The following is a 14,592-nucleotide window of genomic DNA, read 5'->3' on the forward strand; positions in this document are numbered from 1 at the left end:
AATTGTTTGTCTGTGCCCTCGTTTTTTACTCGGTCGAACTCAAACATTGAGTTAAGATACGGCCAAGGATTTTGTGAAAGTCCCTGCTCCGAGTCCGGCTCATTATCAGACTCAGACGACTCAGCGGATTGTCTTTCTTCTCCTGACGCAGGCGTAGCCATTGTTGTCTTGACTTGTTGCGGCTCTGTCTTGACTTGTTGCAGCTCTGTCTTGACAAACGCAGGCTACTTTGGCGGTATGGTTTTGAGGAGGCTTGACGTATTTCCTCTTTAAGTACATCCCAGTGGAGAGCGTGCACTGTGATAGGTCTCCTCCTTTGACAAAAACAGCTTGTGTCCAATAGGATTTTAGGGAAGAAGAAAAAAGAGCAGACCTGAAAGTAACGAGTACTTTTCAGCCTTCCTAGAAATTTACTCGAGTAAAAGTAAAAATATTTGTCTTGGAAATGTATTCAAGTAAGAGTAATAAGTACCAAAGAAATCTAATACTCAAGTAAAGTACAAATCCTCTGGATATGTACTTAAGTACAGTACTCAAGTAAATTTACTCCGTTACTGTCCACCACTGCATGTGTGCGACCTATGTTTACAATTTGTTTGGCCACCGTCAATATTTTCTTGTATTTTACCTGTTTTATATTCTAAAGTCACACTTAAAAGTAACTCCACTTCTCTGTCACTCCAAACGAAAGACTCTCGTTCATCTTGGAAGTAACTGGAAGTTACTCGTGTCATTTGTTGATGTTTTTTTCCAGGATTCTGATTGGCCAGCATTACTTTATGCTTCTCGTTACACTGCCCCCTTAACAGCGTATTTCTGCGGGTTTGTGTAAATAATGGTATTTTTCAAAACGTAAAGGGGGGAATATCCGTTTTTGTAAATACAAAAACGGATGGATGTGTAAACGTGGCCTCAGTCCCATGATATGTCTCTCCTGATACTCAATACTGGTTCTGATTGTTGTTGTTTTTAAATGGAAATTTATAAGAATTTTTTTAAATCACGTTTTGATTTTTATCAGGATCTTAAATTGGAAAAAGAAAAACCTTTTTGAACAAAGGTTTCTCTGCATTCAGAGTAGACTTTTCATGGCGATGCTGGAAAAGTATTTCCAGCTGGCAGCTCGTACGGCGGGTCAGCCGAGTTTGAACCCCTCATTTGTATCTCCTGATATTCATTACTGGTTCTGATTGTTGTTTTTAAATGGAAATTCATATCATGATTTAAAAAAATGTATAAATCACGATTTCGATTATATCACGATCTTAAATTGGAAAAAGAAAAACGGTCAATTTAGACCTTTTTCAACTTTGCGTTCAATCTTTTCTCGGCATTCAGTGTAGAGATTTGTCGTGGTGATGCTTGAAAAGTATTTACGGCCGGGCCGCTCGTACCGCGGGTCAGCTACTTTAATCAGGCGTTTGAACCCCTCATTTTCTACCCTCTTGAGTTTCAATCCCATTATATGTGTCTCCTGATACTCAATACTCATTCTGATGTTTTTAAATGGAAATTCATATCATGATTTAAAAAAATAAATCACGATTTCGATTTTATCACAATCTTTTTTTTAATCTCTTTTTATTAAACACAAACAGAGGCACATTCTTGGCTTAAGATACAGATTTTATTTTTATTTTTATTTTTTTTTTACATTTCCAATTACCCCCAAAGCCCCCACCCTTTGTACCTTTTGTGCGTCTTCCTATATAGTCAATCAGCAATAAAACATTAGGGAGTCATTTATATATACATCTTGCACCAAAAAAGATTTTATCAGGATCTTAAATTGGAAAAAGAAAACCTTTTTGAACTTTGCGTTCAATCTTTTCTCTGCATTAAGAGTAGAGATGTGGCAAGGTGGTGCTGGGAAAGTATTTACGGCTAGCCGCTCGTACTGCGGGTCAGCTACTTTAAGCAGGCGTTTGAACCCCCCATTTATAATTCTGATACTCAATAATCATCCTGATTGTTGTTGTTTTTAAATAGAAATGATGGTTTTGAAAGTAGAAAAGCAGCTTACAGAGTTACAGTAGACATCATGGCCGACTCAAGTAGGTAAAGATGGATGAGACAACGAGAAGTGACCCAGCAAGAGTACATTTACCGTTTCGTAAAAATAACTTGACCCTCTGAGCAAATAAAACTTTAATCACTAAGCATCAGCCGTCTTGTCAAGGTCGTCGTTGAGACACGAGGCGACCCCTGGTTTTGTCCAGTAGATTTTATTTTATAGAAGTTCCTGAAATTTGGGCGTCATTTCTCATTTTTTAATCAGTTATCTTATTGAATGGACGGGACCAAACTGATCCAGTGGATCTGAGACGCGACCAGAACTCGCTGTAGAGATTATACCATCGAGCCCGTCAAAGCCTCGGCGTCCTTCCACGAGAGCTGGAGGAGGCGTTTAGGGAGAGGGGGGTCCAAAACCTGAACCTGGATCAGCGAAAGGATTCAAAAAACAAATCACAATCAAAATTGTATTGGTAATCATTAGAATAATGATTGATTATCCATTCACCTTTGATGCATGTTGTATATCAAACATAACCTTCCATAGTAAAGTTAAAACAGTGTTTTTGTGATCATTCAGAGCCCAGATTAACGTAATGAAACCGCTGTAAATGATGAGGTGACAGCCTCCCGATGAGGGAAGTGTTTCCTCGCCCCGAGCAGCTAAAGTCCTCCAGATATCCGGGACGGTTCGGTCTGTTCTCTGCTTGTGTACAGCACGACTTCTCTGATCTGATTTTGATTCCTGGCCAGAGGCTTTGACACAGCAGAAATCTCCCCACTGCCACGTGCACAGATCCTCTCCATCACGCCGAGGCACAGTGTGCTGACAGCGAGAGAAAAGTGACCTCAGAGGAACTCGAATTTCACCTCCTCGGTGTTTCACATCCCTCGGAGACGGTGGCCGCTGCAGGCGCCTCCTCAGGTCACGACTTCGCTGCACAAGGTCAATGCTCTCCAAGCCAGTTCGTCTGATACCCGAGATCTGACCCTGCTTGATACAGTCTGTGGTCCTGGGGGGTCCTGGGGGATCCTGGGGGGTCCTGGGGGGTCTGCTGGTACTGTTGCATGATGCATTCAGGGATATTCATATGTATCTGAAGGCAAGGCAAGTTTATTTGTATAGCACAATTCAACACAAGGTAATTCAAAGTGCTTTACATCAATATTAAAGGCGGCAAGACACAATTAAACAGTAAATAACAAATAAAATGAAATAAAAAGATAAGAAAAGAGGTAAAATAATAAAAAGCACAAGTTGTTAAAAAGTAAGGGCAGTAGAGTACAGCAGGTAGGGCTGGGCGATATATTGAGATTTTAATATATATCGATATATTTTCAAACACGATATGGTAAGAGACAATATCGTTTATATCGATTTAATTTTTTTTTTTATGATTTTGATATAGCTTATTTTGTGACAAATTGACTTGAATGTTTTATTTGAGATTTGCACAAATGTTTTGTTATTTGCCCAACTTTCAACCTCAGTGGAAAAGTCACAGTGTATTTTAATTTTAATTTAATTGTAATTCAGGAAAGGGATATTTGTTTTATTTTATTATAGAAGCATTTTTATTCTATTATTTTTTATTCTACCCGGCCATGTGCCGGGCGGGCGCCCGGCGCATGGCTCCGGGGCGCATCGCCCGTTACCGGTGATCAAACCGACAGATTTCACTGAAAATCTCGGAGGGTGAAGCTGATCCAGCCTGGGACAGACCCCAGAAATCCCTGCTCCCAAAGCGGCCGGGAACCTGGAGAATTTAGTCGGATCCGCTCCGCCGCGGCGCCGCGTCCGACTGGCTCAAGGAAGGACCGCTCCAGCAGCGTAGAGAGCTGGTTGTGGGCGTGGTTTCAGCAGCAGAGGCCGAACCTCTGCGCCTCGGGTGACGTCACCCTAGGCGCAGATTCTCATCGGCTCAAAAAATGCACCTGACACTGGGGGATACTGTAAGGCGGGGGTCACAGACCTTGCAGGAATTCATGGTATTTTGTCTCCCCTGAGCTGGCAGGGTGAGGGGAGACCACTTTATTTATGTTAAAACAAGAAAAAACGTGTTTTTCATAATATGTCCCCTTTAAGAGTACGCTTCAGTAAACTGTAATGTTTTTAACCCTGATTTAAAGGAGCTGACAGTTTGAGCAGACCTCAGGTCTAACTAAATACGAGTTTGTTTTTATTTCCATTTTATATGTTTCTGCTTAAACCGTCCTCGTGAACTCACGACGAGTTTAGTGCACGTAAACCTGAATCACAAGAAAAAAAAAAAGCACAAGTTGTTAAAAAGTAAGGGCAGTAGAGTACAGCAGGTACATCTCATTCTTACAATGGCAAGAATTACATTTCTATACGGTCAAAACGTACAAAGACCGGGTCAAATACAGTATTACAAAAGTAATCTGTAACAATTTGTACGGTGAATTAAACCAATTTGACAATTCTATGCCACAATGCCTGTTTCCAGGTCTTATTTCACACAACTGACGAGAATTATGTTTCTATATGGTCAAAACGTACAAAGACCGGGTCAAATACAGTATTACAAAAGTAATCTGTGCCGATTCGTGCTGTAAATCAAACCAATTTGACAATTCAAAAAGAAGAATGAGCTGGGTGGGGTTTTGTCTGCGCGATGACGAGAGACAGGATGTTTCCCATTCAGAGACCCAGACGGAAGGAAGGAGCATGTATATTAATACTCCTCATCTCGCCTGCACCCCCCAGGGAAGGGTGGATGCATGCAGGACGCATTCCTCAAGCGGCGTGAAGGCAGCTGTAATGCAATCATATTTTAGAGTTTGGGATTACAACGGTTTGGATAGTCGGCTCATTAATAATTCAAGAAAGCTCTTAAAATGTTCCTATTATAGGCACATGAACCTGCAGCTGAGGGAACAAGGAAACAGCTTCCCTGAGCTGCTACGTTAGACTGTGGTGGTGTCCTGGTTAAGGTTATCTATTTATTATTATTAAGTTTAACCATTTACAATTATAATTAATGTCATGGCGACCTAAAGGAGCGGTATTAGCTCCTGAGCTGATCAAACGAAGAATCTTAATCTCAGAAATATCAGCAATTTTGGAAATATTTCAGATTGGGGGGGTATTTTTGGACGGGGTATCATCAGAAACACAAAATCAATTGACTCAGACTCGGAAACAAATAAAAATGTGATTAAATTGCCAAATAGAAGTCAACCAACAAGGATTTTCTGTATCTGATACCAGTTTTTAAAAGTTTGACTGGTTTACTGTGTTAGTTTCTTTGGTTGATGGTCCAATTTCTTATTTTTTATTTGCCATACATTAAGAAATTGTAGTTTAAATAGCAAATGATGCACACGTTTGGTTTTCAATGAGAGGATGCCTGCAGGTGTAGCTGCCCGTCGATCAGCTTGATAATTGAGAACTTTTAATACTTTTATTAATCCCCAAAGGAAAATGACTTCTATCTGTGACTCAGTCAGTCATGTAGTTTCTTTAAAGAGTTGTTTAGTTGGTTCTTTCTTTTATTTTTTGCTTTTATACCTCTCACTAACCAATAGGGCTGGGCGATATGGACCAAAAGTCATATCTCGATATTTTCTAGCTAAATGGCGATACTCGATATATATCGATATTTTTTCTGTGCCGTAATTGGGGTTTCCCCCAAAGCATTATAGCATAGCATCTCTGTTAGCTTCATTTTTTTCTGAGGCAAACCCTTAAAAAAACAGTCAGTTTTAATACAAAGCCTCGTGCCAAATGTCACACAGGTACCTTTATTAACAGAGGTCTGCACAATATCAAGATGTATAAAACAAATGAAATAAAAATGAACTGCCTGCATATATAGAATAAAAATGCTTCTTGAATAAAATAAAACAAATATCCCTTTCCTGCATAACAATTAAAGTAAAATACACTGTGCAATTAATACAATGTAGACAGTAACAGGCAGACTTTTCCACTGAGGTTGACAGTTCAAATAACTGTGCAAATAACAAAACATTTGTGCAAATCTCAAATAAAACATTCAAGTCAATATGTCACAAAATAAGCTATATCAAAATCATTAAAAAAAAATTTAATTTTATTTTTTTATTTTTTTTTATTTTATTTTTTTTAAATCGATATAAATGATATTGTCTCGTACCATATCGCGTTTGAAAATATATCGATATATATTAAAATTTCGATATATCGCCCAGCCCTACTAACCAAAGATTTTGTCTTCCTTTTATTCCAATTTAAGATGACAATTATTAACAAATAACAAATGTTAACAAAATTATTAACAGATAACGAATGTTTTGTTTGCCTCCTATTAGCTGATAGCGATCATGCAGTTTAGAAAACCAGTCAGTCCATTGGTGCATCTCGAATTTGTACCGTTACATGCAGTTGCCTGAGTTCCCCTTTTTTAACGGTTATTTACAGCTGTATTCACAGCCGCTAGTTTGACTGTTAATTTACAGCTGTATTTATAGTTGTCGGGGGGAGTAAATGTCTTTGCCTGATTTGAGATCCGTCCTGCAGCTTTCATACCACACCAGCACACAGTAACCTGGAACAAAAGCATTTAAATGGCACTTTTATTAGCAGGTTCATCCCAAACATGGTGTGAAACCCTTTGCTGAAGAGAACTGGGACCCTGAACAGGAATAACAACAAGGACTGATGAATTCTGGGGGGGTTTAAGATTTAAATCTATGACTAGTGTGCTGTCTGGTCCACGTTGCAGAACTTTATAATCAACGCGTGTCTGCTCCCGCAATGTTAAAACCGGTTAAAATTATATAGGCAAGTTTATTTGTATAGCACAATTCAACACAAGGTAATTCAAAGTGCTTTACATCAACATTAAAAGCAGCAAGACGTAATTAAACAGTAAATAACAAATGAAATAAAATGATAAGAAAAGAGGTAAAATAATAAAAAGCACAAGTTGTTAAAAAGTAAGGGCAGTAGAGTACAGAGGGTAAGTATTTAATTTGAAAGACTTTATACTTTTTTATTTATATTATTATTTTGCATATCTGCACTTTTTATTTACTTGTTTTTACTTTAATTGTTTGGCACTGAGCACAGGAGAGGCTCTACAATGTCATACAATGTATAATGACAATAAAAGGAATTCTATTTAATATCACAGCTATCTTTTTTGGTAGCTTTTTAAAAACAAGACCATAAAACACCCTAGAGACATTCATCTATCAATCTAAACATTTATATCTCGCTTTTTCTATAATTCTCAGTTTAATTTGACTATTTTGTTATTTGTTAGATTACTTAATCTAATCTAAAGTTTATCACTAAATTACCAACTGAAAAACATTGCTAGAATTAGGGGGTTTCTGTCTAAACAAGACATGGAAAAACGTATTGGATTATTGCCTTGCCTTCAATTCAATATCATTTACGATTTTTATATATATATATATATATATATATATATATATATATATATATATGCAAGATTAGTTGAGGTTGGGGAGGTTTGATAGTTTCCCTCTGAACTGGGCCAGCGATCCAACAGATCCGTGAATATCTGAACTGCAGACTGACGTGTTTTCATCTGTAAAACCCGAAAACAAAGCGAGGGCTTGTGTTTCTGAGCTGTCGCCACTTCAGACAACCAAGTGCTCCTGTGTGCAGCGGAGGCTTGGCGTCTGAACGTGGGCAGATCTCAGAAGCAGCTATAAAAAGCTCCCAAGTTATGGAGGCAGCCGCCCAAATGGATTTCAAACAAAAGTGCAGCTGGATGAAAACGCCACAACAAACGACGGCCTTGATGCCTTTATTTACGTCTAAAATATGGAGGAAAAAAGCGTGTTTGTGTTTTAGTTTCAAAGATTGTGAAACAGGTTTTGGGTCCTGCACAGATCTCACTACATAAATCCCCCAGAGGTTCATTGAAGGGGTCCCTGAGGGGGCCGGGCCTCCTGGGCCCTCCTGGGGCCCCCGGCCGGGGAAACACTGATGGAAACACACGGATGGCCCTGCTGCTGCCGGGAGGTGTTACGTAACGGGCTAATCTGAGTGGTTCAGACTCCGGTTGCCGGGTGCGTGGGATCTGACAGTTTTAGGAGCAGATACGTCAGCGGTCGTGCAGGGGACGGGCCTGAAGCGGCAGGAATGCTTCCAGGCCGCAGCTAAAGGGTTAACGTTGATAAGTATCACGCCTGAACGGCCGGGCTGCCCCCGGGCCGTGGAGCTGCCGTTACGTAACCACGGAGAGAGAAACCCTGGAGACGGTCCTGCAGAGCTGAGCTCTAATCATGTCTCCAAAAGGACATCATGAAGTTTTACAAATAAATGATCAATATATCAATAATATAAAGAATAGGGCTGGGGATCGATTCAAATTCGATTCCGATTCTTAAGATTCAGAATCGATTATCAAGATTTGATTCACTTCGATTCCGATATTGATTTGTATTAGTGTTATTAAAACAGTTTTTTGAGCTGTTGCATGAATTATATGACTGTAGTTATGCAACATATTAATACTAGTATTATATTGAGATTCAACAGCAAGTATTGGCAGCTAATGATGCTGTAAGGACCAATCACCTCCCAGAATGCTGATAGAACTGCTTTCAGAAACATCATGTGGACGTGTGAAATAGTTTTTATTTTTTCCCACATTCCGTTTTAATTTTTTCCATTTTCGGTCTATTTCGGTTTTTAATTTTTGCATTTTATGCAACTGTAACCCCAAGACAGTATATAAAGTAATGAAATATAGACAATTTTTGCAATTATAACTGAAAACCTGTTTAAATATGTTTAAAGGTATGTTCTCATACCTTTAAACATATTTAAAGGCAAAAACATGGCATTAGTTATTCTTGTGTCCAACAAAACATTCCTTTTTTGGGCATAAACAAAAAAATACCAAAAGTTGTAATAGAAAAAAATAAAAAAATCGTTCTTTAGACATACGTACATATTTACATACGCGCGTGAAACCTTTAAGTGAGCACGTAAAGTTGTTTACGTGAGCACGTAAAACGTTTATGCACTCACTAAAAAGTTTCACGCGCTCTCGCAAAACTTATAAGTGAGCGCCTAAAAGTTGTTCTACGTGAGCGCGTAAAAACAAGTACATGGGAGTTTTGCTGGAACAGGAGACCCTCCAGTTGCTCCTGCTCTGTTTATGAATGGAAATGACATTACAGGATTTAGCTGAGCTATATTTTAACCTGGGACTCCATTATGAGGACATTTCATTTTCATTTCATTTCATTTTTATTTATTCCATATCATGGAAACAGTTCACACATGTTCCATTCCATGATGGAAAAGGGGCAAGAAGAAGAAAGCCTTATATAACAAGCCCCTTTCTCAAAAAAATAAAACAATTCATATGAAGATGGTCTGTCCGTCTGTTCAACAATCACTACTTATATAATACCAAAAAAGAAATAATGAAAAAAACAAAACAAAAAAAATAAGAAAACATACACACTAACTCACCAACAATATAAAAACAAAAACAACAAAATATATTTTACCCGTTAAATTCATATTGTCTAATTGTGTGATCTTTATACAATTTCTTGAACTGTTGAATATTTTTGCAATCCTTGAAATCAGTTGTTAAGGAGTTCCATAATTTTACATCACATACTGAAATACACATTTGTTTTAAAGTAGTTCATGCAAACGGATGTTTAAAATCCAATTTCCTTCTATGGTTCTTATCTTCTGAACTAAACACAAAAAAACGTTGTATATTTTCAGGCAATATTCTGCTTTTTGCCTTGAACATAACCAATAAAGTTTACATTACCACTTTGCTTGCAAGTAAACAACTTTACATGCTCATTTAAAGGTTTTACGCGCGCGCGTAAAACTCATTATAAAAAATAAAAAAAAAATCCGTGTCCCTTTAGGGGCTCCGTACATACAAATCGGTTTTTAGGAATTAATGAGAATCGATTTAGAATCGAAAAATGTTTTTTTTTTTTTTTCAACACAGGCCTAATACACAAAACCCTCCCTTTTTCCCACCCTCAGGCAAACCTCGCAGCGTGGGCGGCTCTGACCGCGTGCAGCTCTCCGGCGTGTTCAACGTGCGGAAGGGGAAGCTGGCGCTGCCGGTGAACCGCTGGTCCAAGCGCCAGGTGACCCTGAGCGGAACCTGCCTCATCGTCTCCTCGGTGAAACACGCCCAGTCCGGCAAGATGCACATCCTCCCGCTCATCGGAGGAAAGGTACCCGCTGACCCGCTTCTGTCTTTGATTTAACCTCATTATCAGGTTTATTTGGGCCTGAGCTTCACCAGGATCATTTGTTCTTCCTCACTTCAAACCTTTGACGGTATCAGGGTGACAGATGGAGGTATTTAGTCTGATGGGTGGAGTTCTCAAGGCCTCATCGTATCTGCACGTGTAACTCCTGCCCCAGATGTGCAGCCTGAACGGATCCCTCTTTTGGAAAAGAGAGAAAGACGAATTTAAAAAAAAAAAGAAAAAGATTTTGCCTTGAAGGAAGAAACTAATGTTAATCTGAACAACTTTACAAGTAACTTCGAACTTCGAAGTAACTTCGAAGTCACAGACACGTTTCCGGTTTCGGATTCACACCGAAAGCGTCAAAAATCGCCTGTGGTTGCTCAGGACGCCTGCAGCGGGCGTGGCTTTCAAGCTGCGCTGCAGAACTGGAGGGAAACAAGTATAGAGGTTTCCTCTTTCACCATGGATCGCACTTTGAGAAGCCTTCTTTATATTTCGGCGTTATACCACATAGAAAAGAGGGAGTTTGATGATCAACCAGGTGGACATCAACCATTGGCGAGCCGAAAAGGATTATCAAATTAAACTGTACAAGCATTTTTGTCCAAAGTGTCACAAAAGAATCCGGCTGCCCGAGGTGTCAAAAGTATTCACATTCATTGCTCAGGTAGAAGTATAGATACTAGAGTTTAAAAATACTCCTGTAGAAGTTGAAGTATCAACTCAAGTTTTTTACTCAAGTAAAAGTATAAAAGTACTGGTTTCAAAACTACTTAAAGTATAAAAGTAAAAGTAATGTAAGGGGGAAAAAGCCATTAAGGACAAAAGCCATTGAAAATGAATGCATCTTAGTATAATGCAAATATATTAAAGAAGCATATATGTGTACTATTGAGCATTAACATGTGTTTCAGAGAGCAGGAGATATCAAACTTCAAACTTTATTTATTTATATAGCACCAAATCATACAATATGAATGCAACACATGGTGCTTTACACACAGAATAAAATAACAATCAGAAAACACAATTTAAAACATCCCATATGATGACTAGTTGCCTATAAGTATTGTAATGGTGCAAAAAGTCAAACTTCAGAGGCATGTTATCATTTATCCTAACCTTTATTGGAATGTACATCCAAGTTTAGTTGCAGGAATCTGAGGGAACGGATGTAAGAACAAAACTGGACAAGAACATCTGAAACAACCACAACCAAATTCACTCTATCCGGATGGAGAAATTTAACTGGATAGTTTTGTTTAAAGGCCGAAATGAAATAGAGTAACGAGGCTGTTTTTAAAATGTAAGGAGTAAAAAGTACAGATAATTGTGTGAAAATGTAAGGAGTAAAAGTTAAAAGTCCTCTGAAAAATAATTACTCCAGTGAAGTATAGATAACCAAAATTTCTACTTAAGTAAGGTAACGAAGTATTTGTACTTTGTTACTTGACACGTCTGTCCGGCTGTAGTCGTGTAAAAGTTTCCCCACAAGGTTTCAAACCTTATTATTGTCTTGTGAGGGGGTCAAGTGTTGCTGGTTAAAATCTTGCTAAAGTTCCTGTCTCACCCTGGCGTCTGGTCCTGGCTGCAGGTGGAGGAGGTGAAGCGGCACAGCCACTGTCTGGCTCTGAGCTCGGCCGGTCCTCAGAGCCAGACCTACTACATCAGCTACGACTCGTTCACGGAGCACCTGCGCTGGCACCGCATGGCCTCCAAGGTACGTGTGCAGGGCCGACCTTTGTTTGGGCTCTGGGGCTCCTGGGAACTTTTACAGTTCGCAACATTTTAGTTCAGAGGTTTAACTGACCTTTAGCATTTCACACTCTGGTTTTTTAACTCTTCCTCCCTCTCTTTTTTTAATTCTATTAAACTAATCATAAAAACTTGGAATATACAGGACTGTCTCAGAAAATTTGAATATTGTGATAAAGTTCTTTATTTTCTGTAATGGAATTAAAAAAAAAAAAAAAAAAAAAATGTCATACATTCTGGATTCATTTCAAATCAACTGAAATATTGCAAGCCTTTTATTATTTTAATATCGCTGATTATGTCTTACAGTTTAAGATTAAAATTCCCAGAATATTATAATTTTTTGAGATAGGACATTTGAGTTTTCTTAAGCCATAATCAGCAATATTAAAATAATAAAAGGCTTGCAATATTTCAGTTGATTTGTAATGAATCCAGAATGTATGACATTTTTGTTTTTGTAATTGCATTACAGAAAATCACAATATTCTAATTTTCTGAGACAGTCCTGTATAAATAATTTATTAGGAATGGGCGATATTTTACCGTTCACGATAAACCGGCAAAAAAATTCCCCACGGTAAGAATTTGTCATCTTGCGGTAAAAACAATAAATTCTCGTTGATGACGTTTTTGTGTAAAGCTGATTTATGGTTCTGCGTTACATCGACGCAGAAAGGAAGAAAGGAAGGAAGGAAGGAAGGAAGAAAGAAAGAAAGAAAGAAAGAAAGAAAGAAAGAAAGAAAGAAAGAAAGAAAGAAAGAAAGAAAGAAAGAAAGAAAGAAAGAAAGAAAGAAAGAAAGAAAGAAAGAAAGAAAGAAAGAAAGAAAGAAAGAAAGAAAGAAAGAAAGAAAGAAAGAAAGAAAGAAAGAAAGAAAGAAATGAGCCTGAAAGAAAGAAAGAAATGAGCCTGAAAGAAAGAAAGAAAGAAAGAAAGAAAGAAAGAAAGAAAGAAAGAAAGAAATGAGCCTGAAAGAAAGAGAAAACAGGATAAAAATCCTGTTGATGACGTTTTTGTGTAAAAAACATGGCGGATCTGAGAGTGAGATAGATTTATAGTTAAAAAGATGGAGTTGAATTGGTATTTTTTTTTTATCGTTATCGGGATAAAGGCCAGAAATTATCGTGATACATTTTTTAGTCCATACCACCCATCCCTAGTGCATGTAAACCCTGCACAGTTGATGCTTCACCTGCTATGATTGTGCATGTGGGAATTCTTTCCATCCCAGCCCCCTGAGAGCAGCTCGGGAAACCACAGGACGTCCCTTCATTTGAAGTATCTGAGTCGCCTGAACTGAGTGAACCGTTTCTGCCGCTCTGAGATCCATCATGTGATCCATCATGTTCTCACCGTGAGAGATTCAGGACCGCAGCATAAAAGGAGGATCTGAATAATCCGTTCTTGTGGTCAAAAGAGCAACGGTCCCGGTTAAACCCATGTCGATGAAAGGCCATGCACAACTTCTGAAGAAACCTCGCCTTATCTTCTTTTTTTCTATTTCCACTCGTTTCACTCTAAATTATGAAGTTAAGTCAGTCTTCAAAAGTGTCTGACTCGGTGGTCAGAGAACTGTGTGATCATGACACGGTTCTTGTACTTTACAAATGAGGAACAAGTTAGTCTTATTTTAGTCACAACCGTCAGATCGGTTTTGTTTCACGTCCTTTTTACTGAAGCTTAGTTTAGAGCTTATTATAAAACAGCATCTGCAGATTTTATCCTCCACGAGCTCAAGGGCGTCGGTGATTTATCTTCTCATGGCCGTTATGTTGCTCTGAAAGAAAGAAGGAAAGGAAACCGTCTGGTTGAAGTGTGTTAATAACACAGCTAAGTAGCTGGAATAAACTTTATGATGTAGTGAATATTCACATAAGCGTGTGGCTTTTATTGACTCTCAAACCGGGACTCTTATGGCAGCTATGGACTCGACTCATCTCAACTCGACCCGGTTTCTTTTCCAATACAATCCAGCACCTGGAGCAGAAGTAAGAGGTTGGAGTGAAGCTGCTGTGACGTATTTGATTGTGTGATCTAAAGGAAGAAGACAACAGCACTAAAGATGTAGAACCTGGAGGAGATGATAGATGTGCTGCTGGGTCTGTGGCTTGTGTTCAAGTAAAAAAATGAGAGTGAGAGAAGCTTCAAGTGGCAACGCTTTTTATTTTTATTTAGTTTGTCTCGGCGCTACTGAAAAGTCAGCTGGAGCAGCTATGAAGAGACAGAGCTCCTGGTAGATCTGGTCGTTCCTTATCGCCCGTCTAGATCCCTTTTTAATTCTCTCCTCAGCACCAGGTTTATGAACATCTGCACCTCAGAGTTGGATCATGAAATAGACTTTTACTGCCGTTGCTGGTGGAATAAAATGAACAAGAAGCCGCAGTCAGAGTCGCTCTTTCACTGATGTCACATCCTGACTCAGACGTCTGACTCCAACCCCCCGACCAATCGGTGGCCTGTAGTGTGATGATGTCAGATACAGCCCACTCAGCCGCTTAGAACCTCTGCAGAATAGTTACAGAAAAAGTATCTACTCGGCACGTTATGGCCCTTTTCCGTCTGTTTCATGATCCAACTCTGAGGTGCAGATGTTCATA

The 14,592-nt window shown here is 38.8% G+C and overlaps 1 protein-coding gene across 1 annotated transcript in view; it reads left to right on the forward strand.

Moving 5' to 3' along the window:
- LOC133458799 (PH domain leucine-rich repeat protein phosphatase 1-like) overlaps window positions 1–14,592 on the forward strand; it is a 50,736-nt gene that overhangs the window by 8,264 nt on the left and 27,880 nt on the right. Inside the window, exons 5-6 of the mRNA XM_061738999.1 lie at window positions 10,022–10,218; window positions 11,834–11,959. Coding sequence (XP_061594983.1) covers window positions 10,022–10,218; window positions 11,834–11,959 — 323 coding nt within the window. The remainder of the gene's footprint in view (window positions 1–10,021; window positions 10,219–11,833; window positions 11,960–14,592) is intronic.

The sequence above is a fragment of the Cololabis saira genome, chromosome 13 (assembly GCF_033807715.1).
Source record: "Cololabis saira isolate AMF1-May2022 chromosome 13, fColSai1.1, whole genome shotgun sequence".
NCBI lineage: Eukaryota > Metazoa > Chordata > Actinopteri > Beloniformes > Belonidae > Cololabis > Cololabis saira.